Here is a 15,379-nt window from a genome sequence, read left to right on the forward strand (position 1 = left end):
GGTGTTGAGCCAAAAGACACAACCAAGCCAAAAATCAGGAGAAGGATTTATGACTTGCAGCAAGTAAGGGGAACACCAGGGACCTTTCCCAAAGCAGTGTCTCCTGGAACAGCAAAACTGGGGACGTGTTTAGCTAAGGGTACGTGCACATTCATGAAGGGGCTTGAGCAGAGGAGAATTCAGCATAGACTTGGGGCAAAGGTTGACAGAGTCCAGGCTTTACTTGATTGAATTCACGAGGGTCAGAAAAGGTCAATACCATCATTCCATCCTCCACCTAGGTAGAGCCCTTACTTCCTGCAGAGCTCAGAGGTATGTATCAGATGTTATTTATTTCTCTTGAGGAGGAACTGGGACTGTGGTTTATGCTGAACTATTGTTTCTCGACTGCTTTTCCTTTGTTCCTGCATTCCCTCACTTCCCTTAAGATCATTAATTACTGAAACCTGTTCAAGGGCAAGCATTGTGGCCAGGCTTAGATCACAAAATGGCTTAGGCCAAAAATGGCTTCTCTTATGTCAAGAAAGCCATGCCTGGTCTCTTTCTCTGGGGACCCCCTACCCTATCTGCTTACACAAATACATTTACTAATTTTAATGCAAAATAAAAATCTGGTGTCAGATTAAAGAACCGAAAGGTGTCAAAGGGAGCAGTTATGTGGTAGACTTTCTTCCCCTGCTATTGAAACATTTTCTGGTATTAAATTAGGCGTATTAACTCCTTTGGGCCTCCAAAGCACCATTACTAAACAGAAACCAGCACTCCTTTGATGACCATATAAGGAGAACATTTCTAGGAAAAATAGTGTAGAATCCTTGAGCAGCTATGTTATCTAATAGCCTCAGGATGAGGAAATTTAAAGAGAATAAAAAGTGGCCGACCTAACCATTTTCCCACAGAGAATGTCTGGTATTTCTGCATAAAGATGTATAATGTTATCCCTAGGGATTCTCACCCCCATTACTGTGTCCTTTATTTGAATGAGTAAGTACAGAATCTAGTTCTTATAGTTCTCAGTAGTATAAAATGCCTTTTCAGCTTAAGAGTAACGGAGGAAATTACTTGTAAAAAAAATTAATGGGGCTTCCTTGGTGGCGCACTGTTTAAGAGTCCGCCTGCCAGTGCAGGGGACACGGGTTCGAGCCCTGGTCTGGGAAGATCCCACATGCCGCGGAGCAGCTAAGCCCATGCACCACAACTACTGAGCCTGTGCTCTAGAGCCCGCGAGCCACAGCTACTGAGCCCACGTGCCACAACTACTGAGCCCACGTGCCTGGAGCCCATGCTCTACAGCAAGAGAAACCACCGCAATGAGAAGCCCGCGCACCGCAACGAAGAGTAGCCCCCGCTCGCCACAACTAGAGAAAGCCCGTGCACAGCAACAAAGACCCAACACAGCCAAAAATAAAATAAATTTTTAAAAAAAAATTAATGAAGGAAACCAAAGTTAAGAGAAGGCAGGTTCGGAAAGCCACTGGTCTGTTTCTCAATATGTTGTTTGAATTTTAGGATTAAAATGTTTCTTTCCTCCTGAGTTTGAGTCTCCTAAGGAAGAATTGTGCTCCCCTTTGTTAGGTTTCACTGGAGTTTCTCAGTCAATAGAAATATGCCGAGCCATGAGAAGACACTTCATAGCCTTTGATGTAGGAATCATTCACAGAAATGCTGGTTTGAAAGTTCACCCTTGTGAGGAACTCGTGAGTTATGGAACCATAGAGAATTCTTGGAGGACAGAGGGGCAAATGTATACTTACTACCCTTGAGAGGGAGCTCTCCAATGTTTGACAGTGACAGACCTTTATTTATGCCGGACTTAAGGTGATGGTTTGCTTGGGACTGGGAGGTTTCCTAGGATTCAGGACTTTCAGTGCTAAAATCAAGAGAGTTCTACATTCACAAAACAGACTCAGAGAACGAACTTATGGTTACGAGGGGGGAAGGGTGGGAGGAAGGGATAGTTAGGAAGTTTGGGATGTACACACTGCTGTATTTAAGATGGATAACCAACAAGGACCTACTGTATAGCCCAGGGAACTCTGCTCAACATTATGTGGCAGCCTGGATGGGAGGGGAGTTTGGGGGAAAATGGATACATGTATATGTGTGGCTGAGTCACTTTGCTGTGCACCTGAAACCATCACAACATTGTTAATCGGCTATACCCCAATATAAAATTAAAAAGTTTAAAAATATTAAAATAAAATAAAATGAGAAGAGTTCCAGGAAAACCAGGACAGTTGTTTACCCTTGCTAGACTGCCCTGCTCATTGTAGGACATTTAGCATCTCTGGCTCCCACCCACCAGTGGTGCCTCCACCCATTGTGAGAATCCCAAACACTCCCATACATTTTCAAATGTCCCCTAGAGGTAGGGACCACTCTGAGTCTAGCCCGAGGCTAGGGAATCTCTAGGGATAACATTATATGTCACTCTAGTCCTCTGGGCAAGACCATTACTGAAGTAAGCTGGATGCAGGAGGCCACCTTCAGTCTTCAAACAAACAAAAATCCAAATGCAGTTAGTTTAAATGCCTTTGGCACAAAAAGAGAGGTAAGGAGAGGTGAAAATGGTTTATTTTTTAAAAAATTTTAAGATTAGATTTATTGATCTCAACAGACTTTCTAATAGTGTTCATCGAAAATCCAGTGCGTGTTAAAAAATAAGAAAATTGATTCTATTTATAAACTTTTAGTCAGCTTTTTATTGTTTGTGGTTCTTATTCACAAATAATTACTAGTTCTCACAGAATTTCAAATTGATTTGTATAGTCGTGCAAGATGTCCAACATTTAGATAATTTGGAGGCACCCTGCACCCCCATCCCATCTCCTTGGAATCAAAGAATCAGTTCCTAATGAGAGTACATCCTTCAGAAGGGATGAGACAGAAGAAAGACGGGTGACCTCTGAAAGGAAGATTTAGGATAATACCAGTAAGTGTAAGAGCAAGATATGTTTTGAAAAATTCCTCACTAATTACAGGACTAGTGTGTAGAACTTAGGTGCATGTTATTATTATATGTAAAGAATATAGATGCTAAAGCATGATTTTATTGATTAAAAACACCCAGCCTGGTTCTATTACTTACGGGGATTTAAAGAGATTATATTGGGTAACCTTGGTTGAGACACATTTCCTTACATTTCAAAATTGGTCAATGTATTCTTTATTTAAACTGATTGATCCTCATCCTCTCCTTTTAAACGTAAGCTTGTTCACAGAGATACAGCCGGAAGTCATGTTGTCATGGCAACAGTTACACGCTGGGAAGAAAGACTCTTTCAAATGGCCAGTGATTGCGTTTTTAATCACTGATTTATATTGATAGCAAAACTAAATAGGGATGGAGAATTGGTAATTATGTGTTATTTGGGCTCTATTTTCACATCTATTACTGATATGTAATTTTTGAACATGTGTTATAATACATAAATTTTGCATTAATACATACAATGCTATCTCATCTATTTTCTGTCTTGTCAGTAATAATATTCTCAAAACATGGAGTCTCCTGCTCAAAACTTTCGATAGCATTTTGTTGCCTGTATAATAAATTCTGAGCTTAAAAATGTGGTTGTGTAGGGGCCCTATGAAAAGTAGCATCCACCTCACATTCCACTTTCTCTCTCAACGGCATCCTTTGTGGATCCCACACACATATGATCCTTGACTCTGGCCTTCAGGAGCTGAGGGAGATGCGTGTCTCACACTGGAAACTATAATGCTAACGTCGACTGAAAGAAAATCCACAGCGTAAGAGCTGTCAGTTGAATTTTACTCCAGGTCTTAGTGAATAATAGGCCGGGAGACAGCCTCTCAGCTAGCTCTTGAGTGTACGTATGGTTTTGGCAGGGGAGTACGCGCAGTCAAGCATACATCTCAGTAAAAGGTTACTGCTAGTCACGAGGATCAGATATTTCAGTTAATGCTTTTAGTGCTTATGTATGGGAAGATGCAAGAATCGGGGTTCATTAAAAAAATTGTTTTTTGGGACTTCCCTGGTGGTCCAGGGGTTAGGACTCGGCACTTTCACCGCTGTGGCCCTGGGTTCAGTCCCCGGTCAGGGAACTGGATCCCGAAAGCCGTGAGACACAGCACCCCCCCCCCCAAATTGTTTTTTTTCCCCTGAGATGTCTCTAACCATCTAAGCGGCCTGTTTTTTCCAAAGCACGGAGTGCGTTATCCTGTTTTCGTCTTGAATTCCTTTCAGGGTGTACTGTTTCAGGCAGCAACTGCAGTGGCTAATGACTTAATCCTTGTAGAACTGGATGGTGGGCAACATTCTTTGTTTTACCCTAAGTAGAAAATTGTCCCAAATGATCTCTAAAGGGAGGTGGTCGTACAGGGAGGAAATGGTTAATTTAAAAAATGGGTGATTAGGAAAAGTCTCTTGGAGGAACCCACCCTTGAAGGATGACCAGGTTTTAGTGTGGAGGCAATGGAGAAGAAGGGGATTCCAGTGCAGGGAAACAGCACAAGCAAAGGCACAGGGATGCAGAAATGTATGGCTTGTTGCGAGACACTGAGTACGCACCTGGCCTGGACTGGAAGGGGCATAAGGGAGTGAGAGGGCAGAGGGCGCGGAAGGCATCGAAGGGGGCATTGATTGGATGCACTGCCATGCTAAAGGAGGTCGATTTCTTTTGTGCAGGAACAAGAACAGGGAGTGGTTGAAATGGGTGTTCTCTGGGAGATTACCAGCTGCAGTATGATTAGCAGGAGCCGTGTAGTCACCGTAATTGACTATGAGCCACTTTCGAATCCAGGTGAGGCTCTTGAGAGCTTGGACTCATGCAGTCTGTTGGCGTTGGAGGCCGTGAGTATGAGAGCGCTATACCGCTCCAGATCCATTTCCTGAAATAGTTAGTTTTGTGTATTGATTAACAGGTACCCGGGAGCGAGGGTTCTGGTGTGCGGCTGCCTGCCTTGAATCCCAGTTCTGCTGTTACTAGCTCTGGGAACCAAGAGTCAGTGACTTACCCTCTCTAAGCATCATCTATAAAATGGCGATAAGATAACACCAACCTTAAAAAGGTTCTCATAAGGAGTAAGTGAATGGATAAACGTAAGGCGCTTAGAACAGTGCCTGACACGTGGCAAGCACTTCAAGTAAGCAATGTGGATGCCGGTGTTGATGAACTGGAAACATTGTTGAGTATTTGGTACTTTTCCATAATTTTTTTTAAGCAATCTCAAGAAAATAAGCTATCTGACTCTATTCCTCCCCAAACATCTCAGCCTGCCCCTCTAGAAACACTCACTTCTGGTTAATTTGATGGGTAGTTATTGACCATCCATTATGTGCTGAGCATTGTACTCAGTGCCAGGGATACAAGGGTAAAAACGCTATGGTCTTGTCATAAAGGAGCCTAGAGGCCTTTAATAGGTGGCCATTGGTCCACAAAAAAGAGTGCAGGAAAAAATAGTCCACATGTGACAAAGGACCACACATGTCAGAGAGAGAAAACGAGCAAGGGAGAGAGGGGGGATTACTGAATACATAATCTCTAAATTGTTACTGCCAAGGTCATTTTGATTTTAAAAAAGCACCTCCCAGGAGTGGATGCTTAAATCATATATTTGTGCAACTATATTGATAAATTATATCGGGCTTTTCCAACTATATCTTATTATTTCAAACCATAGCTTTGGAATAAATTGTAGTAGAAATTTCTTTTCCTTTAGTTTAGAGGACTGGGCTTAAATTTCTGAAGAGCAGCATTAATCCTAGAGACGTTTTAAAATGAAAGCAGTGGAAGGTTGTGAGTGGTTCAAAATTGTTGGCAATTCCTGACCTAGAATTTTAATATTTAATCCTGAACCGCTTTTATATCCTTCCAGTCAGGGAGCCATATTATGTTTTTCAGGACCTTCCAGTTTGAGGCTCCAAAGAAATTTTTATAGAAAGGATCCCTCTTGTACCCCTGGCTTACTGGAGGTCTCCAGAGCAGTGCCATCCACTAGAAATACAATGTGAACCACATATGTAATAGTAAATATTCTAATAACCACATTAAAATAAGGTTAAAAAAACAGGTGAAATTAATTTTAATCGTGTATCTTACTATTTAACCCAGTATATCTGAAATATTGGGACTTCCCTGGTGGCACAGTGGTTAAGACTCTGTGCTCCCAATGCAAGGGGCCTGGGTTCAATCCCTGGTCAGGGAACTAGATCCCACATGCATGCCACAACTAAGAGTTCACATGCCACAACTAAGGAGCTGGTGAGCCACAGCTAAGGAGGCTTCCTGTCACAACTAAGACCCGGCACAACCAAATAAAATTAAGTAAATAAACAATCTCATCTTAAAAATATAAAATATTATCATTTTGACATATAATCTGTATAAAAATTATTAATAAGATATTTATATTCTTTTTATTGTGCTGAGTTTTCCAGGTTCAGTGTGTGTTACACTGGCAGCACATCGTCACTTGGACTAACCACATTTCCTGTGCTCAGTAGCCCCACGTGGCTAGTGGCTACCATATTGGACATCATAGCGCTGGAACTTTGGCCTTTTCAGAGCCCTGGGCCACTTCAGTAGCTACCTAAACAGTGGCTATTATATTTGATGATTTTTCAAAATTAGTGTTTTTATTGTTAAGGAAAATATGTAAATGTGAAAAAGTGAGTTCGATTTGGACCTCCGTTGCAGACAGTTGAGTTAATCATAGGCCACAATTCATGATGTATTTTCATCACTGGTCCATATAAAACATCTTGTTTTATATTCTTACTTAATTACCTCCTGTTTTATTCCCTTACCTCACTCCTATTCTCTCCACCCATGGGCAACGATCCTAATGTGTTTAATGTGTAACTTTCTGTTCAGAAGTGTACCTGCGATGTACATTATTGTTTTTTGTGTGTGTTTTCTTAATTTATTTAAAGGATGTTTTTTCCCCATGTGCTTTGTTTTAGAGATCTATCCATAAGGCTGGGTGGACATTTAATGCATTGTTTCTAACTGCCACATGGCACTCTGGTGTTTCCCTTTCCCCTTGTAGAATGGTGGGCTCCCAGGGTGTGCCCCTTTCCCCAGCACCGTACATAATCTCACAGGGGACACCCTGGCTTGGATCCTCTAGTGGAATGATGTGAGGAGGTGTGAGCTCTACACTTAGTATTGCTGGGTTATAGGGTGTATATTATTTACTTGTTTTGAAAAAAAATGATATCTTATTTTTATTGATGGATATACTTTTGAAAAAATGTATTTATTTTATTTATTTATTTTTGGCTGCATTGGGTCTTTGTTGCCATGTGCAGGCTTTCTCTAGTTGTGGTGAGCAGGGACTACTCTTCGTTGTGGTGTGCGGGCTTCTCATTGCGGTGGCTTCTCTTGTTGCAGAGCACTGGCTCTAGGCTCGTGGGCTTCAGTAGTTGTGGCACGTGGGCTCAGTAGTTGTGGCTCACGGGCTCTAGAGCGCAGGCTCAGTAGTTGTGGTGCACGTGCTTAGTTGCTCCGCGGCATGTGGGATCTTCCCGGACCAGGGCTTGAACCCCTGTCTCCTGCATTGGCAGGCGGATTCTTAACCACTGCGCCACCAGGGAAGCCCTGGATATACTTTTATATAATTTTGTTCAGTGAAAAATACAGCATTGCAAGTGTTTGTTGAATCAGATCTTTTTGATTGGTAAGGTGAATCAAATTGTGGCTTTTTTTTTTTAGGACTCGCTAACCAATTCAGTTCTTATAAATGTGTTTCTCAGACAGACCCAGTGGCCATGAAAGAGGTCAACTTTCCCAGGGTGGCCAGTTGGAATTTGGGCCAAGTGCAAGTAGCCTTTATTCACAATAAGAAAATTTGCAATTTTTGCTCTGTCAGCAGAGTAGAATATATGTGTTTTTAATGAATTAGTCATCAAAGCAGAAAGTGGAAGAAAAAAATAGTTATTACCCTTAAAGAAAAAAATCCCGTGGAAAATATACACTGAAAATGCACTCTTCCTTTTAAAAGTAACTTATGCTGTTTGTTTCTCCAAGGAGAATAAAACAAAACAAAACAAAACAAAAATACAGTGTTTTATTTTACTCAACTCCTCTCCGGTCCTGGCTCCATGGTTAGGTACTTTCCACTGTAATATTTTCTAAGGGAGGGATAATTGCTCTCAGTTCATTTATCAGAGTGCACCTGTGACACAGGAAGACACACAAAGTTTGTTTCTACAAGGAAGGAAACATAAACAACTATGTTGGGTGAAGTTTCCACGTAGTCATACACTTGTCCCCACTGATCTCTGCCTATTTGCCTACAACAAGGAAGACTTTGACACAGCATCTGATTCATTTGCTTCCAAAGAGTATTCCTCTGTACCCACTTCTGAGATCTAAGGATCATTTGTGTGTGCTGAGCAGAGTCTTCTCTCAAAAGGCCTTTAGGTTATAGTAATTTCTTTCAGAGAGGAAGTAATGGGGAGAGTTGAGGAGGAAGACGCTTAGAACGTATCAGAATTCAAGAACAGATTGACCGTCATTTACAGATGGACCCTAACTACCAGTAGATCTAGAAAGAAGGAAATGGAACTAACCCAGAACAAAAACTTTGTATGAATCAGAGTTTTCACAAGTAAGAGGCTTAGATTTTGAGACGAGGAAAAAGAAACCTATTTCTGTAGCATAATAAATTTGGAATCCTTCCCAGACACCCTGCAGATAAGAAACCCCTAATGCTTCAGGAGCATTTTTCTAGTAGGAAAATAATTTTAGCATATTGCCTGGGATTTATGGCCTAGTGGGTAACCAGTACATTTGAGGGTAAATAAAAACTAGCAAACTGTGATTCTACTTTCTTTTTGGATGTGAGTGCAAGGTAGAACTCAGCTGGGACTCAGGAGGCAGGCAGCTTAGTGCTACAGGCCACAGCCTCATTTTCCCTCCCTCCCTCCCTTCCTCCCTAGCTCCCTTCCTTTCTTCCTCCTTTCCTTCTTTGTCCTCCGCTTTCCTGTAGCTCTCATTCATATTGGTGTTATCTCCGTAGCCTCTGCAGTTTCAGAGGATGAGATATGAGAAAAGGGAGCCACTCCCAGCTATATCCACTTACCTTCAGAAAACTTACATTGCACACTTACTGTGCGTGAGATGTTTGCGGTACATCGCAAATGCAGTACATGTAAATGCGGTACGTTTAATCGGTTGATTAAAATAAAAAGAGGAACAAGCTTGATCTTGGCTTTAAGGAATTTCGATCTGTTTCATTTGTGATTAGTAGCGTCTCTATGACACTTTTTCTGATATTTTTGCTCCTGAGGACCCACAACTTAAACACCAGATAGTTCCACATCTTGATCACTAAAGAAATCCTTCTAAACTTTGAGCACTAATTTATTGTTTGAGATTTTTGAGAATAATTATTCTGTTTACTTGTCCTTTCCTGGAATTTTGGCCCAATTACCTAATACTGTCTTATGCTCGATTCTATTATGAGAAGCATAAAAAAAATGAGACTTTCTACACGTGCATCCTTGGCAGATGGGATCCACAAATACCCCTGCCTCTTTTCTGCCAGTAGCCTCAGCGTCTTTGAAAAGCTCAGAGCTCTGCATACCACTCTTTCATTGCTGGAAAAGAATAACCAAGCTATTGCACAGGTGTACATCAGCTAATAGGTTTTGCCATTTTGTTTTCCCCTGGAGAACCTTTGTTTTTCTCTCCTGACCTAGAATTGGAAAGAGTAGGGGAGGAGGATGGTATAAATCAAAGAATCAAAAGCCTTGAGTCAAATGAATGGTTGAATGTTGCTTGTGGTTGGTTGAATCCTGATAGATACTTTTTTTGAGGTTTGTGAAAAATTAGGCCCAACACAGTGTCTGCATTTGGTATTTTTTTACAAGAGTTGGAGATGAGGTTAAAATGCTTGGATTGGTGGGGGTGAAAATGAATGAATGATAACCAACGAGGTTATATTCCAACAATATGCTGTTTTGGACAGTGTTGGGAGTCAGGAACCTGGGTTTCTTAACTCAACTCTATAACTTAGATGCCTGTAAGTTTGGTATTGAATATGGGGTTGCAAAGACAATCCATTAGAAGCTGTTTCTTTCCTAGGTACTAGGTCTGGAATTCAGTTTCCTGCCATTAGATGAATGAGTTAGGATCAACTTCAACTGCTAGTAATACAAGACTCTAAAATAACAGTGACTTATTACAATAGAAATGTATTTCCCTTTCACGTAGAAGAAGCCTGGCAGTCCACCGATATAGTGGCTCTGTTCCACAAAGACCTCAGGAACCCAAATTCCTTGACCTTACTACTCCAGCATACCTAGGGTATAGCCAGTGTACTCACGGTCCAAGGCAGCTTGTCTGTTCCAGGCAGCCAGAAAAAAATGTGCCTGCCAGCTATTTTATAAGGAAGGCTCTTAGAAGCTGGCATACAGTCCTTGTACTTACATCCCAATAGTTAGAATGTTACCTGCATGCAAGGGAAGCTGAGAAATGTATTCTAGATGGCCATGTGTCCAATAAAAAGGAAGAAGACATTGATGAACACCTTGTAGTGTCAGCTGCCTTATTTATGAGACCCAAACACCAGGCTTCTCATAGACAAAAGGAAAAGCACAGAATGGTTTGCCCAGTTAACTTTGTTATTAAAAAAAAGTTTACACATAATTACCTAGTGTGCAACATGATTATAATTTAGAACAAGATTACAAAATAAAACCACCTAGATGCAATGTGAAACGATCATCAGTTACTGCCTTTCTACTTCCAGTGCTGTTTACCACATGCTACATTCCTCTTAGATTTGGTGCTTAGGAAAAAGTTTGTTTTGGTAAACTTCTTTTATTAGATAACTAAAACTTTGTAAGTTTTAGGGGCAAGAAATTAACTTTCTTCTCAACTCCATGGCTCTATTTTCTCATGTTATTTTATTGGTTTCAAATACACTTATATATTTTATATAAGCTGCTTAAAAGAGAAAAAATTCTCTTTTAATTTAGGTAGAGAATAAATATTTCAGAAGAGTAATAAAAAACAGCTTTTACCCTGATCCCTTTTTGTTTGTTTGTTTTTGTTTTTGTTTTTTTGCGGTATGCAGGCCTCTCACTGTTGTGGCCTCTCCTGTTGCGGAGCACAGGCTCTGGACGCGCAGGCTCAGCGGCCATGGCTCACGGGCCCAGCCGCTCCGCGGCATGTGGGATCTTCCTGGACCGGGGCACGATCCCGCGTCCCCTGCGTCGGCAGGCGGACTCTCAACCACTGCGCCACCAGGGAAGCCCTACCCTGATCCTTTTAAATGTGTTTTTAAAAGTTAATCTCAGAAAAACATTTCTCTCTGAACTCCTCCACCCCATCCACAGCCTAAAAACCCTATTTTACATTTTACATCAAATGTTAAAGCTTGTCCACTAACCACTTAGGCATACTGGACAAATTACTTCAGTTATGCTGATTTTTTAAAGGGCACTTAACCTTTAAAAATACATTTAGCAAATAGAATGGTTCCCAAACAAAAATACACTGAGATTTCTCCACAGTCAATGACAACCAGTTTCCCAACCTTGATCAAGTTATATAACGTTGCTGAAATCTGTATCTTTACCTGTAAAATGGGAATAGTATCTCTTGTACCTGTCTTGTAAGATTTTGTGGGATCAAATGAGATTGAATTAGTTACAGGACTTTGAAAATTCCATAGTGCTCTAGAAGTGCATGCTCTTGTTCTTGTATCAGAAACAAAATACACACATTTTAATCTATGGGAGTATAGTTCTATATGCTCCCACACACCGATTATGACTTTAGAAAAGATGGCATCCACTTCCACTTGCGCTTTTAACACGCTGATAAAAGGCCAAATTGTAGTTGGTTGTTGAATACTTTGTTGATTTCCTAGATTCTCCATAATCATCTTTTGTCCTAATACTTAATGTAGATGAGAAGGCCAGGCCTCTCATGCCACTGTATAGAATAATAATGACCTTGAAGTTGCTCTAGGCAGCCCCTAGAATAGCTTCCACCTTGTTATCAGTGCTCTTGTGTACCAGCCTGAGGAGGACCACAGCTCTTAAGAGAAAAGTGTATTGAAGACCCTGCCAAAATAGTGGAAAAGAAAACAGGCTTTATTTAATATACTTTCAGACCTGTCTACCTTGAAAGAGTATGGTGCCAGTAGTAATTGTATCTGTGTAATTGCATGGAAGCCAAAGAAAGATTGCTGCCCGAGGTGGCATTTTGTCTTTTCTCCAACTGCTCCCTGTGAAGGAATAATCAAATGAGGAAGATGTGTGGTTGGTTGACTGCAGACATGGCAGCTGGACACGTTCTCTGAATGATGTTGTACAGTTGCTTAATCTCCATATGCTTATAGGTCTTCCTGTTACACGGTGTTTAGGCACTAAATACCTAAACTTGAAAGCAAAGAATATTAGGGCTGACTTGTTGATCTTCCTGCCAAACCTGAATAATCCCGTCTGGTATTGAACAGGATGCATTGCTGCCATTCAGTTAGTTGAGTGGTATAGTCAGACAACTGGAGGAAAAAGTAATTAACCTGCCTAGCAATTTTATATAAATATGTTGCAACCTTTACTTTTTAAAATCACCAGCAAGTTGCTGATTCAAGAGCATGCCCACCTGCACCCATTCTCCATTTTTTTTTTGTGAATAGACTTTTGAATTTTGGAGATTGGTTGGCTTCAACACAGGTGTTTCCCAGCACGTCTTAGGAAAACAAAATTGAGGTTATTGAAATGGTCTGTAGCTTTCTTAAAGTACTATTCTGCATTCAAGTTCTAAGGTTTTATTTTTACGTTTTTTGGAAGGGGAGGGAAGACTTTTAGCCTGCGGCTTCTCAGTAGTGATTGTAAATTATGCTACTTTGTGCACGCTCTAAAAGGAAATAGTGTTTTAGGTTATATTTCATATCTTAAAATTTTAGTATCTCCTTTTATAACTTGTAAGAAAATGCATGTTTTATTGTGTGTTTCGAATGAGACCTTATTATGATATTTAAAATATTCTGCAGCCAGGTCATATGATTAACTTCAGTTTTATCTATGTATAGGTATGGATGTATGATTGGATATTTACAAATACCAATATTTCCCCCTGGATAATTTTTAGTGGCTTACATTTCATGCCCTTTAGTTTTTAAATTTGTCTTTGCAGAGTCCCCCTGACTCTGTTTTGATTTTGGTTAGCAGTCTGTGAACAGAGAGGCATAATTTCCCTTTTATTTTCCACCATCATCGGATCAGTTCCTATTTACATACTTTCTTCTTCTTCTTTTTTTTTTTTTTTGATATTTATTTATTTATTTTGGCTGCACCAGGTCTTAGTTGAGGCATGCTGGATCTTTAATTGTGCCATGTGGGTTTCTTAGTTGTGGCATGCATGCGGCATCTAGTTCTCTGACCAGGGATTGAACCTGGACCCCCTGCATTGGGAGTGTGGAGTCTTACCCACTGGATCACCAGGGAAGTCCCTACATACTTTCTTGAGGACATAAGGTAGAGCAGAAACAGTCTCAGAAGAAGGATGTCTTAAATAATAAAGCAGACTTCATAAACTATTTTGTTCTGATTTCATTTCTGCTTCTTTAATGGCTCAACTGCATGACATAAAGCAACCACATGCTGATTTTTTTTGGAGGGGGGCTGTGTTGGGTCTTCGTTCCTGTGCGTGGGCTTTCTCTAGTTGTGGCGAGCAGGGGCTACTCTTCGTTGCAGTGCGCGGGCTTCTCATTATGGTGGCTTCTCGTGTTGCGGAGCATAGGCACTAGGCACGTGGGCTCAGTACTTGTGGCTCAAGGGCTCAGTAGGTGTGGCTCATGGGCTGTGGAGTGCAGGCTCAGTAGTTGTGGTGCACGGGTTTAGTTGCTCCGTGGCATGTGGGATCTTTCCAGAGCAGGGCTCGAACCCGTGTCCCCTGCATTGGCAGATGGATTCTTAACCACTGCGCCACTAGGGAAGCCCCCACATGCTTATTAAAGAGGTGCCACAAACTCAGACCAGTGGGTCCTCATGTGATATGTTGTTTCTGAATTGATATGTAAGTGACCACTGTTCTCATCTAATTTTCTTGATCTAAATAAAAACTACCTTTTCAGTAAAAACACATTTGGTGGTTGCAAACTCTCAGAAGTCTTAGTTTTTCAATGAAATGCACTATGGTTGATGCCATTTCAAAAATGTTTCTATTACATAGTATTTTCCCCAAAAGCCATATTTGAATGAAGTAATGAATAGCGAATAGTAACAGACATTTACTGAGTGATTGTTACATGCCTGGCTTTGTGCTAGGCACTCTGTTCCACATCAACTGTATGGCACAAAAGCTGTCATCAGTTCTGTCATAGTAAGCAGACAGGCCATTAGAAATTAAGCTGTTTGTCCGAGGTCACACAGCTAGCCAGCATTGGAGCTGAGATTCAAGCTGTCCGCTCTCTCCAGAGCTCCTGCCTGTGATAGTAATGTGGCCCTGAAACAAATTTAATAGAGTAAGCCCAGCAAAAACTATGTCCCCAGTGAGTTTAAATTAAGAAATATTGTGTTGATCTTATGCCAAAACATTTGATAAAAATACACAAAGTATACAGTATTGCCAGGTCCAAATTTAAGAACCATTTAAATAGTGAGTTCTTGGAACATTTACTCAAGAATTTTTAACAGAGCTTGGTTCAAGATGGTGGAGTAGAAGGATGTGCGCTCACTTCCTCTTGCGAGAGCACTGGAATCACAACTAACTGCTGAACAATCATCGACAGGAAGACACTGGAACTCACCAAAAAAGATACTGCACAGCCAAAGACAAAGGAGAAGCCACACTGAGACAGTAGTAGGGGTGCATTCACAGTAAAATCAAATCCCATAACTGCTGGGTGGGTGACTCACAAACTGGAGAACACTTATACCACACAAGTCCACCCACTGGAGTGAAGGTTCTGAGCCCCACATCAGGCTTCCCAACCTGGGGGTATGGCAGCAGGAGGAGGAATTCGTACAGAATCAGACTTAGAAGCCTAGTGGGATTTGATTGCAGAGAATCAAATTGGGGGAATTTGGGGGAAACAGAGACTCCACTCTTGGAGGGCACACACAAAGTAGTGTGTGTATCGGGACCCAGGGGAAGGAGCAGTGACCCCATAGGAGACTGAACCAGACCTACCTGCTAGTGTTGGAGGGTCTCCTGCAGAGGCGGGGGGTGGCTGTGGCTCACCTTGGGGACAAGGACACTGGCAGCAGAAGTTCTGGGAAGTAATCCTTGGCGTGAGCCCTCCCAGAGTCCGCCATTAGCCCCACCAAAGAGCTGGATAGACTCCAGTGCTGGTTCGCCTCAGGCCAAACAACCAACACGAGGGAACCCAGCCCCACCCATCAGCAGACAAGTGATAAAAGTTTTACTGAGCTCTACCCACCAGAGCAACA

General features: G+C 41.4%; 1 protein-coding gene across 25 annotated transcripts in view; it reads left to right on the forward strand.

The window, feature by feature from the left end:
• Positions 1-15,379, forward strand: part of APBB2 (amyloid beta precursor protein binding family B member 2) — a 374,271-nt gene that overhangs the window by 230,262 nt on the left and 128,630 nt on the right. Inside the window, exon 1 of one of the 25 annotated variants that reach the window (XM_029235030.1) lies at positions 4,113-4,766. The exons of the other annotated variants lie outside the window; for them this stretch is intronic. Coding sequence (XP_029090863.1) covers positions 4,676-4,766 — 91 coding nt within the window. The 5' untranslated portion in view covers positions 4,113-4,675. Of the gene's footprint in view, positions 1-4,112; positions 4,767-15,379 lie in introns of those variants that run through there. 25 annotated transcript variants of the gene reach the window in all.

The sequence above is a fragment of the Monodon monoceros genome, unplaced genomic scaffold (genome assembly GCF_005190385.1).
Source record: "Monodon monoceros isolate NGI ecotype Baffin Bay Population unplaced genomic scaffold, NGI_Narwhal_1 Super_Scaffold_20, whole genome shotgun sequence".
NCBI lineage: Eukaryota > Metazoa > Chordata > Mammalia > Artiodactyla > Monodontidae > Monodon > Monodon monoceros.